Raw genomic sequence first — 16,996 nt, forward strand, 5'->3', positions numbered from 1 at the left:
GTTCCTAACACCTCTGGCCTCCCCTCACACCCAGAGGCTGCCTGGCTGGCAGGGGACTTCCCAATGGAGACAACCTGGTTTTAAGGACTGAGGACCCACATGGACAGACACATTGAGCTAGGTCAAGAGGAGTGTGACCCAGCCTCCCCAGCCCCTTGGCTTGACCTAGGGCAATTCTCCATATATTTACAATTTTCACTCAATAAGTTTCTTAGAGGGATAGTAATTAGCAGACTTTGGCAAAACAGACCACTTACCTTCAGGTAACTTCCCTTCTGAGTGGAGGGTCCTGGAGGAGGAAAGGACAGGAGTGAGAGAGAGTAAGAATTCCTTTGCAGTTAACAGGAAGAGTCTTCAGAGTACAGGGGTCAAGGGTAGGCCTCTCCAGTATGGGCTACAATGGCATGTAAGTTACCTTGAGTTAAAAGCAATCAAAAGCCATCAAATTCAGGAAAACCACTTTGCACCTGCCCCCCAGCCACCTGAACTTACACTGGAAATGGGCCTGTACCAGGAAGAGAACTAGTCATAGAGATTCCTTTTTATCTAAGAAACTTATCGGGATAAAAGGGCTATCTTTGTTTTCCAAACATTTCAATCTTCCTGCTAATGGTCTTCCTCTCCTTGTACCCCAGACTCCCATTCTGCTCCTGAGCTCAGGATGACATATAAGTCTCATGTTGCCTGACAGTCTCTGGAATTTCATGTTTGTCTGGATTCATGTTTGCATGGATTTTGTGGGACAAAATTAAATTTGATTTTCTCGTGTTAATAATTTCTCGTGGAAATTTAATTCTTAGTCCAGCTAGAAGAATCCTGGACAGAAGAAAATTTATTCCTCCCCAACAGTGGTAAGGTCTGCCACACCCTATGATCCCCCCATAGGTTTTTTTTTTTATTTTATTTTTAAGTTTTTATTTATTTATTTGACAGACAGAGATCACAAGTAGGCAGAGAGGCAGGCAGAGAGAGGGGGAAGCAGGATCCCTGCTGAGCAGAGAGCCTGATTCGGGGCTCAATCTCAAGACGCTGAGATCATGACCTGAGCTGAAGGCAGAGGCTTAATCCACTGAGCCACCCAGGTGCCCCCCCACCCACAGGTTTTTAGGTAGTTTTTTTGCATCAGTCACCATATAGGTTTCTGGGATTCCATACCTCTGGCTATAGCTGAAAAGACAAGTGTGGGCACCATCCCCAAGATTAGCCAATCTGGGGGATGACTAATAGTTATGAAGTGCCTTGGTCCAAACTTTGCCCATAAGAAAAGAAGGTAACTATGATGGACTTTTCAAAGTTTCTCTCTTTTGAAATTGAATTTGAGTGTGACAGGAGGCTATTTTAAAATATTAATTGAGGGGCACCTGGGTGGCTCAGTGGGTTAAAGCCTCTGCCTTCGGCTCAGGTCATGATCCCATCGAGCCCCGCATCGGGCTCTCTGCTGAGCAGGGAGCCTGCTTCCCTTCCTCTCTCTCTTTGCCTGCCTCTCTGCCTACTTGTGATCTCTGGCTGTCAAATAAATAAATAAAATCTTAAAAATAAATAAATAAATAGAAATAAAATATTAATTGATATTTCTTCTCTAATAGTTCTTTCTCCTTTTCAACCTCTCCTGCTCCCACCTTCACACAGTGAAGGCCATTCTACACTCCCAACAGCAGTGGGCAATCCAACAGCAATGAACTCCAGATCCCTTGCCTGCTTTTGTTTGGAAGCGAAGAAATGGAGAAAAGATGGGATAAGTGGTCCAACTCCACCACCAACACACAGACAACATACTCATATGAAATGGATTTCAGTTCTACTACTTCTGCCATTGTTCAGCCTGGCAGTGCTGGGAAAACCACTTCACTTCCTCAGTTAAATGAGGTGGTTGGACTTAATGATAGGGGAATCATTTCCAACTTTACATATTTCACTGGTCTGGTCTGAGAATGTTGGGCATGTTTAGAAGAAAGTTCTAAAGTAAGTCCTTTACTTCAAGTTGTCCCTTCCCTTCCCCTAGGCCAGGTCCACCACTCCCCCACTCATGGCGCCAGGGAGAAGTACTTCTCTAGAGGCTGGGAAACACAGTTTACGTTTATATGACCCTGAATAAGTCCCTCAATATCTCTGAGGTGCATTTTTTTGGTTTGTTTTTTAACAGTAAAATACAGATGCCTATCGGTAAAATAGGGTGGCTATGAAGAACAAAAGTTTTCCTATTACATATGTATATCTTCCTTTTCCAAAGAAAGATTTGATACAGTGTACAAAATGTACAAAAGAGGGGCGCCTGGGTGGCTTAGTCATCAAGCGTCTGCCTTCAGCTCGGGTCATGATCCCAGGGTCCTGGGATCGAGCCCCGCATCGGGCTCCCTGCTCAGTGTCTCCCACTCCCCCTGCTTGTGTTCCCTCTCTCGCTGTCTGTCAAATAAATAAATAAAATCTTTTTAAAAATAAGGTACAAAAGAAATTAGAATGAAAGGGGGAAAGGGATGCCTGGGTGGCTCAGTTGGTTAAGCATCTGCCTTCAGCTCAGGTCATGATCCCAGGGTCCTGGGATCAAGTCCCGCATTGGGCTCTTCGCTCACTGGGGAGCCTGCTTCTCCCTCATTCTGCCCCTCCCCCTACTTGTGCTCACTCTTGCTCTCTTTCTCTCTCTGACAAAGAAATAAATAAAATCTTTTTTTAAAAGGGAGGAAAAAGAAGATGAAGCCACGAGGCACACTGATTTATAGAACTCACTCCCTCAAATCTCCCACATGTGCTACATGGGGTTGCAAGTTTGGCCCGAAACCTCTCTGTGGCCAAAGCAAAGACAGAAATAAAATGTCACCCCATTTTTCCGTGTGGAAAAAACCCTCATGAGTTGAGGAGGCAAAACAATGATAAGATGACTTAGGAGGGATTTCTCACACACACGGTGTGGTGAGCTGTGGTGAGCAATGCGGCCAACGATGGCTCTCTGTACTTCAGCGGCCAGTTCCCCGAGGCTCAGACGGTGAAGCGGGGGAAGCCCTTTAGAAGCCATCCGCCTGGAGCAAATGAACAGACCCCCCCCCCACCACCTGCAACATGCAGAGTCATACCTCACAGCTGCATATAGAGCAACATGATTGCGGTGACCACTGACTCCCCCTGCATCAAACGTCACCACCTGTAGAGAAACAGGGTGGTCACTCATTTTTTTGTTTTTTTAAGATTTTATTTCTTTACTTGACAGAAAGAGAGATCACAAGTAGGCAGAGAGGCAGGCAGAAAGAGAGGGGGAAGCAGGCTTCCCGCCAAGCAGAGAACCCGATTCGGGGCCCGATCCCAGGACCCTGAGATCATGACCGGAGCTGAAGGCAGAAGCCCAACCCACTGAGCCACCCAGGAGCCCCAGGGTGGTCACTCATGATTGAATACTTTCTCTGCCTCAATTTCAAGGCAGCTGTTCCCGTTCCCCTGGCCAGAAAAAGAGCGCACAGAACTCTGTACCCAATTCTGGGTACAAGCGAACTCACTTCCAAGCGGATCAGTGGGGTAAACCCATTGCGTTGGCCAGTTGTGTGGAGACTGTGTGGGTTTTACTGTTTACTTGTGTTCTGGGCCAGTGAAGCAGAGGGGAATTCGGCCACGATACAAACCTGGTTTAGAGGATCTTTGTTTCTTATCTGCCTGGCCATTTATTAGCATGCTTCGTTCTCACGGCTGGCCGCGGGGTGAACTCTGTTCTTGTAGATGCTGGCTGATTTATGTTTATGTGGCCCCTTTCCTTGTGCTGTACTGAGGGCACAAAGTCTTTGAGGGACAGTGCCCACCATGCCCCGGGGTTAAGATCACAGAAGTCTATTCATGCACGGACTGCCTCTGTATTTTCTACTTATTAAGGATAAGCTAGTCTGGGTTCCAACATCTCATTTCTGTACAGATGGGTTAAGAAAAAGACCAAGTAAGTCTGAATAATAATCATGTTACCTCGAATAATAAAAGAAATTTTAAAAAGAGAACAGGGACTCAGAAAAAGGAATAGGAATGGTTGGTTAGGGGAAGTGGAGAGAGGTAAGCTGTCCCCAAGGAAAGTGCACGGCATGCCTCATGGACTAAGGGGACCAGGACGGGGATTGGTATAGGCTGAGAAGGGCTTCCCTACTGGTGTTTCTATTTTAAATAATAAAATGCTGACTTCACATACCGGGAACTCGGTGTTACAGTGAGAGCAGCACACCTCTACTGGGCACAGGATGGGGAGTGCAGATGAAAAGAAAATGTAAAGTCCTGTCAATGCATCCTGATTCAAACAAGCCGTAAAAATAAGCACAAGATGAAAACGTTTATGACATAAGACTGTTGGAAATACAAAACACCAGTGTCAAAGAATTGTGAATGTTTAGGGGTGACAATGGTGTTATAGTTTAATAAAGGACTTGTTGTGGGGGGGCATGGGTGGCTTAGTGGGTTAAAGCCTCTGCCTTCGGCTCAGGTCATGATCCCAGGGTCCTGGGATCGAGCCCCGTATCGGGCTCTCTGCTCAGTGGGGAGCCTGCTTCCCAGCCCCCTCTCTGCCTACTTGTGATCTCTGTCTGTTCAATAAATAAATAAAATCTTTAAAACAAACAAACAAAAAAAGGACTTGTTGACGATTCGAAATGCATGCTAAAATATTTAAATATGAAATATGATGCCAAAGATTTGCTTTGAAATAATACAGGGGGTGCCTGGGTGGCTCAGTCATTAGGCATCTGCCTTCAGCTCAGGTCATGATCCCAGGGTCCTGGGATCGAGTCCCCCATTGGGCTCCCTGCTCAGCGGAAAGTCTGCTTCTCCCTCTCCCACTCCCCCTGCTTGTGTTCCCCTCTCTCGCTGTCTCATTCTGTCAAATAAATAAAATCTTTAAAAGAAAGAAAACAGGAGGTGGGGAGGTGAACAGCTGTTTAAATGAAGCTAATATTGACTGTGAGTTAATGATTACAGGAGCCGAGTGATAGGAACATGGAAGTTCATTAAACTTCTCTCTACAGTTGCAGGCTTGAAATTCTCCCTTCTGGAAAATTAAAAAAAAAAAGAAAAAAGAAAAAAGAGTTAAAGGCAATAAAAAGCGAATAGTGGACACATGTCATTATACATTGTCAAAGCCCATGGAATGGACAGCACCAAAAGCGGGCCCTCATGTAAACTGTGGACTGGGGGGTGCTAATGTGTCAGTGTTGGTTTACTGATTGTAAAAAAATCATGCGGACGGGGAGTTTTTGTGTACCTTCCGCTTGACTTTGCTATGAACCTAAACTGCTCTAAAGAATACAATCTATTAAAACACATAAACCGTGGGGCACCTGGCTGGGGCTCAGTCGGTAGAGCATATGACTCTTAATCTCAGGGTCGTGAGTTCAAGCCCCACATTGGGCAAGGAGCCTACTTAAAAAAAGAAAAAAAAGAAAAGGAAAACAAAACGTAAAACCGTGTAACTAGCTCAAGTACCCTGTTCTGATCCCAGTGTTCCATCCAACACAGTGCTGACTCAAGTCTACTCTCATCTTGGACCCTCCTTAACCCCTGCCATTGGGCAGGTCACAGAACTTGACCCCTGGAAGTTATTTCAAGGTTCAATGTGTTGTTGGTCGTCTCATTTGCCAGATAAGAAAAGTAATACCTGCTCTGCCTTCCTGGTGGGGTTGAGGTGAAGACACAACAGCCCGACGTGGAAATGTTCAGGAATGTGTACGTACAACAGGACAGGCTAGAGCGTCTCAACTCCAAGCCTGCTCTTATCAGGAGACCATGACAGCGGGGCTAGTCAGTACCCTGGGTGGGCTGGAGAGCACTTCCTAGGTTAGGGGGGATTGGGGGTCCGCTGGAGCTTGGCTCAATCGCTTCTGAAATTCTTCTAGGTCTCTGTTTCTTCCCATAGTCTCCCTCTTTCTTTCCGTCGCAAGGAGGGCTGAGTGGAATTGTATCCAGCTCCCCGGACTTTTGCAGATATTTAATGTGACAACGGTGACCCCTGTAGCTCTTTCTAGAACTCCATCCACCTCACCCACCCCATCCCCCAAAAGCTGTGGAAATCTTTGTTCAAATGAAATCTTACCCAGACCCCAGTGGTAATGGGGGGGCTGCTCTGGTTTCTCTAAGATGGTGGTTCTCAACTGGGGGCTATGTCGCCCCAGGCACATCTGGCCATGTCTGAAGATAGATTTGCTGTGATGACTGAGGGGTGTTGCCACTGGGTAGAGAAGGGGGCGGTCAGTGGGGAAAAGCCCGGGATGCTGGTAAGCATTGTCCCCCACAGCAAACAACGATGGGGGCCCACATGTCACGGATCCTTAAGGGAGCAGGGACTGGGTGTTTGGTTTCAAGTCTGTATCGCCAGTTCACAGCAAGTAGGGAACATCACAGACCAGGTGCTCAATAAATATTTGTTGAATGAAAGGTCCACATAGGGGCCGGACCCCGGACCTAGCCTGCTTGCCACGGAAAGACACCACCGAACCCCTCGGTTGCTCTCTGTAGAGGGCAGCACCATAAAGCTTTCAAAGCCATGTCCTGGCAGCTCAGCAAACATGGTGGGGCTGGGACCAGATGGCACCTGGTTTCCTTCCATCTCCTGGGTTTAACCCCTGCAGAGCCAGCTGTCGGCTGGGGTGGAGGAGAGCTTTTAGGATGACCCCAGCTCAGCCCAGGTGGGAATCTGTCTTCCCATGTCTTAGCTTGGTGCTCCTGGCTTCTGTCTCTGCTTCCCCGTTGGTCTTCTCTCATCATGTGGCTAATACTTCCGGTCTGGAGGGAGCCCCTAGGTCCCTGATCCTGCCACCGAGTGACTTCTCTCCTGTCTACTGCTAAGCCCTCGCCCCTGGCCCACCAGGGCCTACGGGGACTGTGGGAAAGCGTATTTCAGTGCCTCCTGGCGGCTGAGATCGGTTATGGCCACTTACGCCCTCACTGACAATGGTGTTAGCGTGGCCTTACACGCCTACTGTTGTATGAAGTGCAGGCCGGGGAAATTATCCCTTACTGCACCGTGACAGCTTGGGATTTTCCTTATTAACAGCAAGGTGAGTTAAAGAGCTGTTTTAAAATGGTTTCCTTGGGGCTCCTGGGTGGCTCAGTGGGTTAAGCCTCTGCCTTTGGCTCAGGTCATGATCTCAGGGTCCTGGGATCGAGCCCCACATCGGGCTCTCTGCTCAGCAGGGAGCCTGCTTCCTCCTCTCTCTCTCTCTGCCTGCCTCTCTGCCTACTTGTGCTCTGTCAAATAAATAAATAAAATCTTTAAAAAAATAAAATAAAAGGCAAATGTTACCATAGTTTTCATTTGACATTGAGGAAACTCAAGCTTCCAGAAGCTGAGAAGCTTGCCCGAGGTCAGCAAGGAATGAAGCTGGGATTTTTAGCCTCAACTTTTCACTGCAGAACGCACAAGGGTACATTCACGCGCACTGCCGAAGAACATTTTAGTCAGAGGTCGAGCAACAGTGCAGATTCGCATTCACTGGTCACCAAGGGCAGGAGCCCCCATCTCAGCTCTGCCGGGGTCCTCTGGACCCGGCCTTGCCAGTGGTCGATGTTATGGCCGCTGAGAAGGCTTACTGTCCACCTCTAAAATGACAATGACAGTCCCTCATGGGCTAATGCCTAAAATTTACCACTTAAATTCCTAAACACCCAGGCAGCCCTTCAGCACTGCACACTGGGGAACAGGATCCATCCTTGCCAGGGGGCCGGGTTTCTGTTTTAGACCATGTTGCATTTGACCACAGCTCTGAGCTTCCAGGGAGGGGTCTCAGGGCACGGATAGCTCTCCGTGCCGTTTTTGCTCTCAGAAAAGTCTCCCAAGTTTGTGTCCCAGAAAAGTGATTTGTGGTCCAGGCCGCATCTCAAGACCGCCTTCTCCAAGCAGCCTTCCGTGACTTCTTCGGCCCGCTTTGGGAATCCTACAGTATTTGGCGTGTATCCTGCGAGTTGCTGTTAAGTCTTTGAAGTACAGACCGTGTCTTATGAACTAGACTGGAGGGTCCGTGAAGGCAGGGACCGCCATGACATTTTTATATCCCCAAGAACGAGAACAGGCCTCAGACCGTGCTTGTCCCCAGACTGCCCAGACGGTTAACTGCCACCTGGCTGCCTGGAGTTCTTTCCTGTCGTCTGAGGTGCTCGTGTTCATTCCAGTGTGTGAGGGCCCTTAATCATCAGGACAATCCTGAACTCATTTAATTTCCCTACTTAAGGAAGCCATTTTTTTTTTTAAGATTTTATTTATTCATTTGACAGACAGAGATCACAAGCAGGCAGAGAGGCAGGCGCCCAACATTTGCCTTTTAAAGTTAAAATGGTCCCTTAAACATGAAAATGCTCGGGAAAAGATGAAGTTCTGTACAAACAGGAGCCATAGCTCGGGCTCCTGGGGCCCTTTTGAGAAGGCAGGACAGAGGCTGGGGTTGGGGACGGTTAAAGAGGACACAGCTTGGAAAAAACCTCTGTGTCCACCTGTGGCAGTTTAGTTACACAGTCCCACAAAGGGTGTGTTTGGTCCTCCACAGGTTTATTTTTTTGTTTTTTTAAAGATTTTATTTATTTATTTGAGAGAGAGAGAGAGAGCGCACGTCTGGAGTGGAGGGGGAGGGGGAGAGAGAGAAGCAGACTCCTCGCTGAGCAGGGAGCCCTACGCGGGACTCGAACCCAGGATCCTGGGATCGTGACCTGAGCTGAAAGCAGACGCTTAGCCAACTGAGCTACCCAGGCGCCCCCCTCTGCAGGTTTAAAAGAGAGCTCTAGAGGAGGGCAGCCACGGGTAAAGGTGTGACCGGGATCCCTGGCTTCGCGTTCAGGGAGGGTGTCCGCTTACCAGGTTGATGCTGTTTGCTTCTACGTGCTGGAGGAGGGTGCCAGCCACACGCTCTGTGTCCCACTGCACACCTGGGTCATCTGGGAAGTCCCTGGAAAGAAGAAACACCTTTTCTAATCAGGTGTGAACTCCTCCCTAAGCTCTGGTAGGCATGTGCCAGCCCTGTGATAGGAACTGTATGGGGCGGGGGCGGGGGGGCACCCTTAAGGATCCAGATTTCAGCAAAAGAGGTAAGATTTGGAAACACGATGCAACTAGAGATCAGTGCACACCTCCACACAACACACTTTTGGAGCCTTTTGCTTGCTGCTGAGGGGAGGAGATAGACACTGAAGAGACAAGGCTTTGATCTAAAGTTCGGGAAACGTACGGGTTAGGAACAAATGTGGCCACACCACAGAATGATATCTATCTTTGCAAGAGTAAAAGCAACAGTGCTTTAAGAAAAAGTACAAAGCTATGTTTCTTCATTTAACCTCATGAACATCTAGAGAAGGAGCCTTTACAGACGAACTTAGGGAGCCCACTTGCAAGGCTGTTGGAGGCGGATTCGGATTCGGACCCGGCTTTCTGACTGCAGAGCTGAGATGTTCTAGCCCTATGGAGCTACCAGCATACTCCGTCCAACGGGGCTGCACCCCAGTGGGGCTGGTCTCCAGGGCAGAGGTCTGCACCTTCTGTGAGTTTCCATTCCACCACGCCATAGGCCTATCTCCTCCTCCGTCTCTTTTTTGTGCATCCATCTATGGCATCACCTACCACGAGGCCAAGGTCTCAACTTGACCTCAGTTTGGGGATATAATGGGTAGTCTTTTTATTTGTTCATTTTTAAAATTGAAAATTTTTAAAATAATTTTTAAAATTTTTAATTTATTTGACGGACAAAGATTACAAGTAGGCAGACAGGCAGGCAGAGAGAGAGAGAGGAGGAAGCAGGCTCCCTGCTGAGCAGAGAGCCCGATGCAGGACTTGATCCCAGGACCCTGAGATCATGACCTGAGCTGAAGGCAGAGGCTTAACCCACTGAGCCAGCCAGGGGCCCCATGCATAGTCCTACTAATAGATATCCACCTCTCTCTCTCTTTCCTTTCTAAAAGATTTTATTTCTTTATTTGACAGAGAGAGGGAGAGCACAGGCAGGGTGAGGGGTAGACGGAGAAGCAGACTCCCCTCTGAGCAGGAACTGCCCCCCCGCCCCCATCGATGTGGGATTCTATCTGAGGACACTGAGATCATGAGCTGAGCCGAAGGCAGATCTTAACCGACTGAGCCACTAACAGGGAAAGGATGCAGACTGAATCAGCCAAAGGAAGAGAACACAGGGTGTAGAATCTGAGAGGGTTCTGAATGTGAACAATCTGTTGTCCTCTCCCTGGGGGACGCGTGATTCTGCCGGCAGTGATGTGTGACAACACACAGGGAGGACTGCCAACCAGGGAAGCTCACTGCAGCTTTGGTGTTCAGAGTTTTTATTGGGGTTCCGTTACTTGGGCATGACCGATTGATGGTCCATGTGGTTGACCTCAGCCTCCGGGTGGGCTGACCCTGCACAACCCTAAAGCCCCGGCCCTAAAACCCCAAAGTACTGCTCTTAAGTTTGACATAGATTACTTCACAGAAGCCAAGGGCAAAGGCCAGATCTCTCTTTGGGCAAAGCCAAATTCTTTACTATCAACCTTCCTCACATTTAGGAATCGTAGTGAACATTTTTCTTTTTTTTTTTTTTAAAGATTTTATTTATTTATTTGACAGAGATCACAAGTAGGCAGAGAGGCAGGCAGAGAGAGAGAGAGGAGGAAGCAGGGTCCCTGCTAAGCAGAGAGCCTGATGTGGGTCTCGATCTTAGCACCCCGGGATCATGACCTGAGCCAAAGGCAGAGGCTTTTAAACCACTGAGCCACCCAGGCGCCCTGTAGTGAACATTTCTATCAGCTGTGGCCTGGACCACCCCTCTTCGCACCTGATTAGTTACAGCATTTCTCTTATTTTCTATTGCTTTGTGTGTCTCCCTAGCCTCACGCCAAAATATGAGAATAGACCTGTGTCTCGCTCTTCTATTTCTCATGTGGAACTGGGTACAACCCAAGTCAAAGAACAATTTATTTAAATAAACAATGAGTAAATGAGCTTCGGCCACGGGCAAGGAACTGCATCTAGGGGCTTAATAAGCACCAGCAGATTGATAGAAGTGGCCTCTGGCTGAGCCGAAGGAGCTATACCAGCTTTTGGGGTTGGAACACCCAAGTAAGACGTTCAGAAGACAGCAACGTTATAAAACAGGCCAGGCACCAACAAAGTACGAACTGTGTACGGGAACGAAACATCCTGGTGGGATCACCTCCCCTCTAGGTAGGGACACAGAAAATTTGACCCTGGGAACCTTTGAACAGATAAAAAAATGACTCTTTCAGACCAACGACTGGAGTGGTTCTTTGCCCCAAATTCAACCCTCATCAACTCAAGGCTTGAGTTCAAGTAATAACATTGGCAGTTCCTTTCTTCTCTGACAGATGAACAATTTGCTGAATGTAAACAGAAGTCAGTCAACCGTTGGGCCCTTCCTTGAAGAGACAGTTGGTGAATGACTTTTGCCCCATTTCTCTCTGTCCCATCCCTCTTTGCTCGGGCTGGAGTTGGTAGCCATCTTGGCCCATGAAGCAATCTTGGGTATAAAAGCCAGACACAGTAGAGTAACCGAAAAGGAGAAGCCCTGACCCGGCGGAGTTTTGGAACAAAGGCACCCCACCAGCCCTACATGGCAGAACTCCTTGGGTCACAGTTATTGTAGACTTTCCGTTATTTGCTACATACGTAACCAGATCCTGATTCAAATATGCCAAAATATGTAAAGCCTGGACTTTACTGATTATTTAGGTTGTTTCCAATTTTTATTATTATGATAATAATCCTCATACGTAACCTTTTTTTTTTTTTTTTTAATTGAAGTAGGCTCCACACCCAGCATGGGGCTTGTAACTCATTGCTCCGAGATCAAGAGTCTTACACCGACTGAACCAGCCAGGTGTGCCTATACATAACTTTTTGTATGCTTCTCTCAATATTCCCTTCGAATAAAATTATAGAAATGTAATTACTGGGGCACCTGGGTGGCTCAGTTGGGTAAGCCTCTGCCTTTGGCTCAGGTCATGATGATCCCAGGGTCCTGGGATTGAGCTCCGCATGGGGCTCCTTGCTTGGCGGACAGCCTGCTTCTCCCTCTCCCTCTGCCTGCTGCTCTGCTTACATGTGCTCTCTCTCTCTCTCTCAAATAAATAAATAAATAAATAAAATATTAAAAAAGATCTAATCACTGAGTCAAAGGTGCAGAGAACATGTATAGATCTCTTAAGAACCTTGTTATGAAGAGTGTGTGGAAAGTATGTTGAGTCACAAGCAGTCAGCATTAAGGGAGTGTTTTGTTTTGTTTTTTTAGGCAATCAGCCAGCAGGGGACTCGGGCTCTGAAATCAAGAGTCCCATGCTCCACCGACTGAGCCAGCCAGGCGCCCCAAGGGAGTATTTTTAAAAAGCAGAGAGATGGGGCGCCTGGGTGGCTCAGTGGGTTAAGCCTCTGCCTTTAGCTCAGGTCATGGTCTCAGGGTCCTGGGATCGAGCCCCGCATTGGGCTCTCCGCTCAGCGGGGAGACTGCTTCTCCCTCTCTCTCTGCCTGCCTCTCTATTTGTAATCTCTCTCTCTGTCAAATAAATAAATAAAATCTGAAAAAAAAAAAAGCAGAGGGATTTGTGCATTTTATAGTCAGAAGTTAAATACTCATACCTATAACTCATAGCAAGAACTCCATTCTTTCTTCCTAAAAATCTCAGGTGCTTTCTCTTTTTTTTCAGGTGCTTTTATACCTACTTTCTTATCCCTGTGAGCCCCTCAAAACTTGGGTTCATTTACTTCCTTTTACAGCTGGAAAGAGCTGGTCAGGAGCGAACCATCGAGTTCCACAGGCAGACGCACAGGTGCTCAGGGGACTGGCTGACCGGGAATGTCACAGAATACGTCTGTATCAAGACTCCAGTTTCATCGTGTTAACCAACCTGTCTCCTTGGAAATCCTGCTATGTAATTCCAGGCCAATATGAAAACAGAGGAAATCAAGCCTCCAACAAGAGTCAGTCTTTACCCTTAAGGAACACTGGGGAATGCTCTCCTCGTCTGCCACTAATGGGAACCTGCGATAGATTCGCTTCAGCAAAACACAGGTATTCTCTCTCTCTCTTTTTTTTCCCCCGAAGATTTTATTTATTTACTTGTCAGGGAGAGAGAAAGAAAGCAGCAGGCAGAGGGAGAAGCAGGCTCCCTGCTCGATGCAGGACTCTGGGATCATGACCTGAACCGAAGGCAGACAATTAACCGACTGAACCACCCAAGTACCCAAAACACTATTCCAAATAGTAGTTCCTCTGCTGCTGCTTCCTTCCCCTGAAATCCAGACCTGTCCAGGCCCACCAGGAATGGTAATAAAGTTATGAAGATTAGAATTCCCAGGAACGTCCTTTAATTATCAGCAAAGTCCTTTGGGGTTTTTCCTGAGATCCTAATGAGTCTGGAAATCTCTCAGAGGCTGGCCCGCTTGGGTAAGTCTCCAGAGATGTGAAGTTGAGTGACTCAGGCAGAAACAGAGGGATGCGGTGAACCGAAACCAAGTTTCTGGCCAGGGTTCACCCCAGTAGAGCTGAGATGACAAATCTGAAGAACGGAGGAGGAGGAAAACCAGGGACTGCCCTTCTTTGGGGTGCCTCTGTCCCCCCCTCTTTGGGAGAACTGCAGTCTGTCGAGCCCTCTCTCAGCTCAGGAGTGGTAAAGCTGAGGCACCGAAGGGGCCCACAAATCACACCTTGTCCCTAGACTTTCTAATTTAGGCATGGCTCTTTCCATCTACATCCCACACCAGTCAGGCGGTGTTTCCCCACTAAGAAGCCAGCCACGGGAATGTGGGAATAAAGATGGAACTTCCAAGGTCATTCATAGAGAAGCCTGAGGACTGCATAAAACAGGACAATGGTCTGATTGGTGGAAGAAAACGGGCACTTGACAAAGCCAGACATGTAAGCTGCCAACATATATTCTTACGCTTTTTCTGGAGGAAAAAAAAAAAAAAATCCAAGAAATGCGAAATGAAAGCAAGGCCGTCCGGGTAGGGGAGAACAGACACTGTACCGGGACACAGTTCTGTCCTGTTTGACCCTGTTGGCAAGAGTTTCCGTTGCTGCATCTCAACGAGAAGGCAGTTTGGCCACACGTGATTACCTCTGCCCTTGGACCTTATCTTTCTAGAGATTCATCTAAGGAAATAATTAAAGAAGCCCAAAAGATCACTTTCACTGCAATTACAGGGGACGGAGCCTGCAGTTCTGGGGTTCCGCCGCCAGGGAGCAGTTTCTCCAACTTCCTGAAGTGCGGTGCACGAGAAATGCTAAAGATAACCCAGTTTTGGGGCAGGTTAAAGGCAAAAGCAGAGAAAGTGTAGATAATCCTAGGAAGGGAATGTTAGTGCAAAACGGGGGAAAAGAAAACCTGTCACGTTATTAAACTTTAATTTTGCTTCTTTGATTTTGGCCAAAGAATGAGACTCCTACGAAAGAGGAATAGAAATGTATTTAGAGGAACTGAATTTTGAAAAGACAACGTTTTGGTGGGAAACTCTGTAGAACGTGTTTTCTGAAAGTGTTCGAGCCTCCGGATATCCAGCCTAGGTCCCCAGGAAGCAGAGCCTACGAGGAAGACCTAAGTAGGGACTTGGCTGGGGAGTGTAATCCTCAGGGAGTAGGAGCGAGTGACAGAAGGAAGGAGGCAGCGACAGAGGCACAGTCAACGCAAGGATGCCCTTACAGATGGACCTCGGCTGTGTGATCCCGCAGGGCTGTCTGGAAAGTCGTCTGAAAAGCACCTTGCACTGTCCATCCAGCAGGAAAAAGGGCAGAAGTATTTCTCTCCAAAGGCGCTAACTCTCCAGCACTTCAGGGTTGAGCTAGCAGGGGTGGATTTGTGCTGCTGCTGCTGCAGGATGAGAAGGGATTTGCAGGGGGAAGGCGAGGGAAGGGCCAGGGCAGGAGGGAAGGCAGGCGGCAGGAGTAGCTTGCTCAGGCCCCGGCCGCCGTCAGCCAGGGGTTGCTGCGGCACACGAGGCACCCCACGGAGATGAGGGCCCTTTGTGGGGCTCAGACGGCCCCGGAGAAGTGCCAACAGCGAAGCCAGCTCTCCGTGTTTAGCAAACAGGCATTACGACTGCTGGAAAATGCCCCAAACTTAGCGCTGCCCTAGACCTCAGTGTTCGGTAAACAAGCCGGGCCGCTCGGCCTGTGCGGGTTCATAAAAATAATGTTTGTTTTCCTCCTGGCTGAATACCCTCAAACCCCGACCTTTCCTACACATTCTAATGACTCAGCCTGTCAGGGGAGTCGCGGAAAGGCTCTGAAAATCTGTGGGCTGTCCGTTCCCGCAGGCAGAGCGCTCTCGCAAGGACAGCCTCCGCCTTCCCTCCTCCCTCCAGGCTGGGAAAACCCGACAGCCCAGGTCTTCCCTCCTCCCCCCAGACCCAGCCTCGCTACCCAGAGGCCCTGCGGCTGGAACGCCACCAGGGTTGGGTAACAGCTTATCTCTCTGAAAACCGAGCCCCACGTTTGCACACTGCACTCTGAACTTGAACGCGGACGGAGGTGCCTCACACGCCCTTATTTGGTCTTGTGGCTGGTACGGGCCGGGAGCTGGAAGGTTCAGCCTTCCCCTCCCCCCACCTCCGGCACTTTTCTGAACTCGATTACTTCCTTTGTCATGCAAAGCGAGCAAAGGTCATTCAAGTTCAGTGCTCGCCCAGAGGCCCGTGGAGAGCCTGAAGTGTACCTGGGGCTGGTCGCGCCGACCCGGGAGGCCTCGGGCTGCAAATACCGCCCCCAATGGGCCATTCGGGGAGGTCTCCTGTCGTTAGGCCAAGCTGGAGCGGGGCTGCTGGAGGCTGGAGAGGCCGTGCGGGAGGGCAAAGGAATTGCATCTATGCGGAAGGGAGGTTGGAGGGGTGACATTCTAAAAGCTGGGCCAGGCAGCTTCTGGGGTGTCTCGGGATCACCAGTGAGATAAACAGAGAGGAAAAAAAATGCTGGGGGAAATGAGACCAAGGAGAAAGTAAAAAAAAGTCTCAGAAAAAGAAAAGGAGACTGAAAAGGGGGAAAAAAAAATCAGTCTATTTTTCTTAAGTGTGTGCTGACAAGGGCCCCCATCCTCAAGCGGTTGGAGCCCAGACAAACACCAAATGTCCCCAAAGACTTTTGTCCACAAAAGGCTTAAAGCCCCAGTCCAAACCACAACATGGGGTTTTCCTTTCTCAGAGGACACTAGAGTGATTCCCAGGCCACGACCATTAGGTATTGTACTGAAAGCAGGTAGACTACCCCTGGGCTCACATGCCCCTCGTATTACCGCCACAAATAATGTACGCAAATCTTGCCAAGCTCGTGGGAGAAATCTCTATCGAGAAATTGCCAATTTATTGTCTAATGTGGCTACGGAAAACCCGAGACGAACCTCTTCACTGAACTCACTTCAAAGGGGTCACAGATGTCAGTTTGCCCCTTCCTGCCCCCAAATAAGTGGTTTAAGAGGCAGATACCAGTATCCCAACCCCTCCTTTCCTCTTCCCCAACCCCCTACGGAGAAGAGAGTGGTGGTAGGGATGGGTCTCTAAGTATTCTTGGATATATGGGCAGAGGAGTCTCCCTAAACAGAGGCTGTGTGGTATGTTTTTGAATAGAGAAGAAAGAGGAAGTAGCATAACCTTTTACTGGCCTGTGATGTCTTCTGGTGCCTGAAGTTTCTGCCTCACTACTGTTTTTCAAAGAAAAATTAGAGTCACCTCAGAGAAAGGGGTCATACATGATTTTGGCCAGCTTCTCGAACAGTCATACGCCAGGAAACAAGACAAGACACAAAGCCAGAAGGCAGAGCCTTGAACCCCTCTGGGCTGCCCAGGGCCTTGCTCGTACCCACCGGAATCCCAAAGAGGGCAAGTGGGGAGCCCTGGGGAAGCTGTGAGGGCAGAAATGGCACAGTACCATTTAGGTGACCCTGAGCCCTCAGGCACGGTACCCACAGCATAACAGAAGGGAGGCAAGTAGGCAGAAGGCTCAGATAAGCATTCAAATAATGAAATCCAAGACAAAAAAGCGCTATAAGAAAAGTCAAACAAATTGCTGTG

At 48.6% G+C, this 16,996-nt stretch overlaps 1 protein-coding gene across 1 annotated transcript in view; it reads right to left on the minus strand.

Moving 5' to 3' along the window:
* The window catches only part of PIGL (phosphatidylinositol glycan anchor biosynthesis class L), a 62,491-nt gene that overhangs the window by 6,162 nt on the left and 39,333 nt on the right, over positions 1–16,996 (minus strand). Inside the window, exons 3-5 of the mRNA XM_032841368.1 lie at positions 8,798–8,888; positions 3,069–3,136; positions 258–289 (exon numbers count right to left, since the gene is read on the minus strand). Coding sequence (XP_032697259.1) covers positions 258–289; positions 3,069–3,136; positions 8,798–8,888 — 191 coding nt within the window. The remainder of the gene's footprint in view (positions 1–257; positions 290–3,068; positions 3,137–8,797; positions 8,889–16,996) is intronic.

Source organism: Lontra canadensis, unplaced genomic scaffold (genome assembly GCF_010015895.1).
Source record: "Lontra canadensis isolate GAN:19392208 unplaced genomic scaffold, GSC_riverotter_1.0 scaffold122, whole genome shotgun sequence".
NCBI lineage: Eukaryota > Metazoa > Chordata > Mammalia > Carnivora > Mustelidae > Lontra > Lontra canadensis.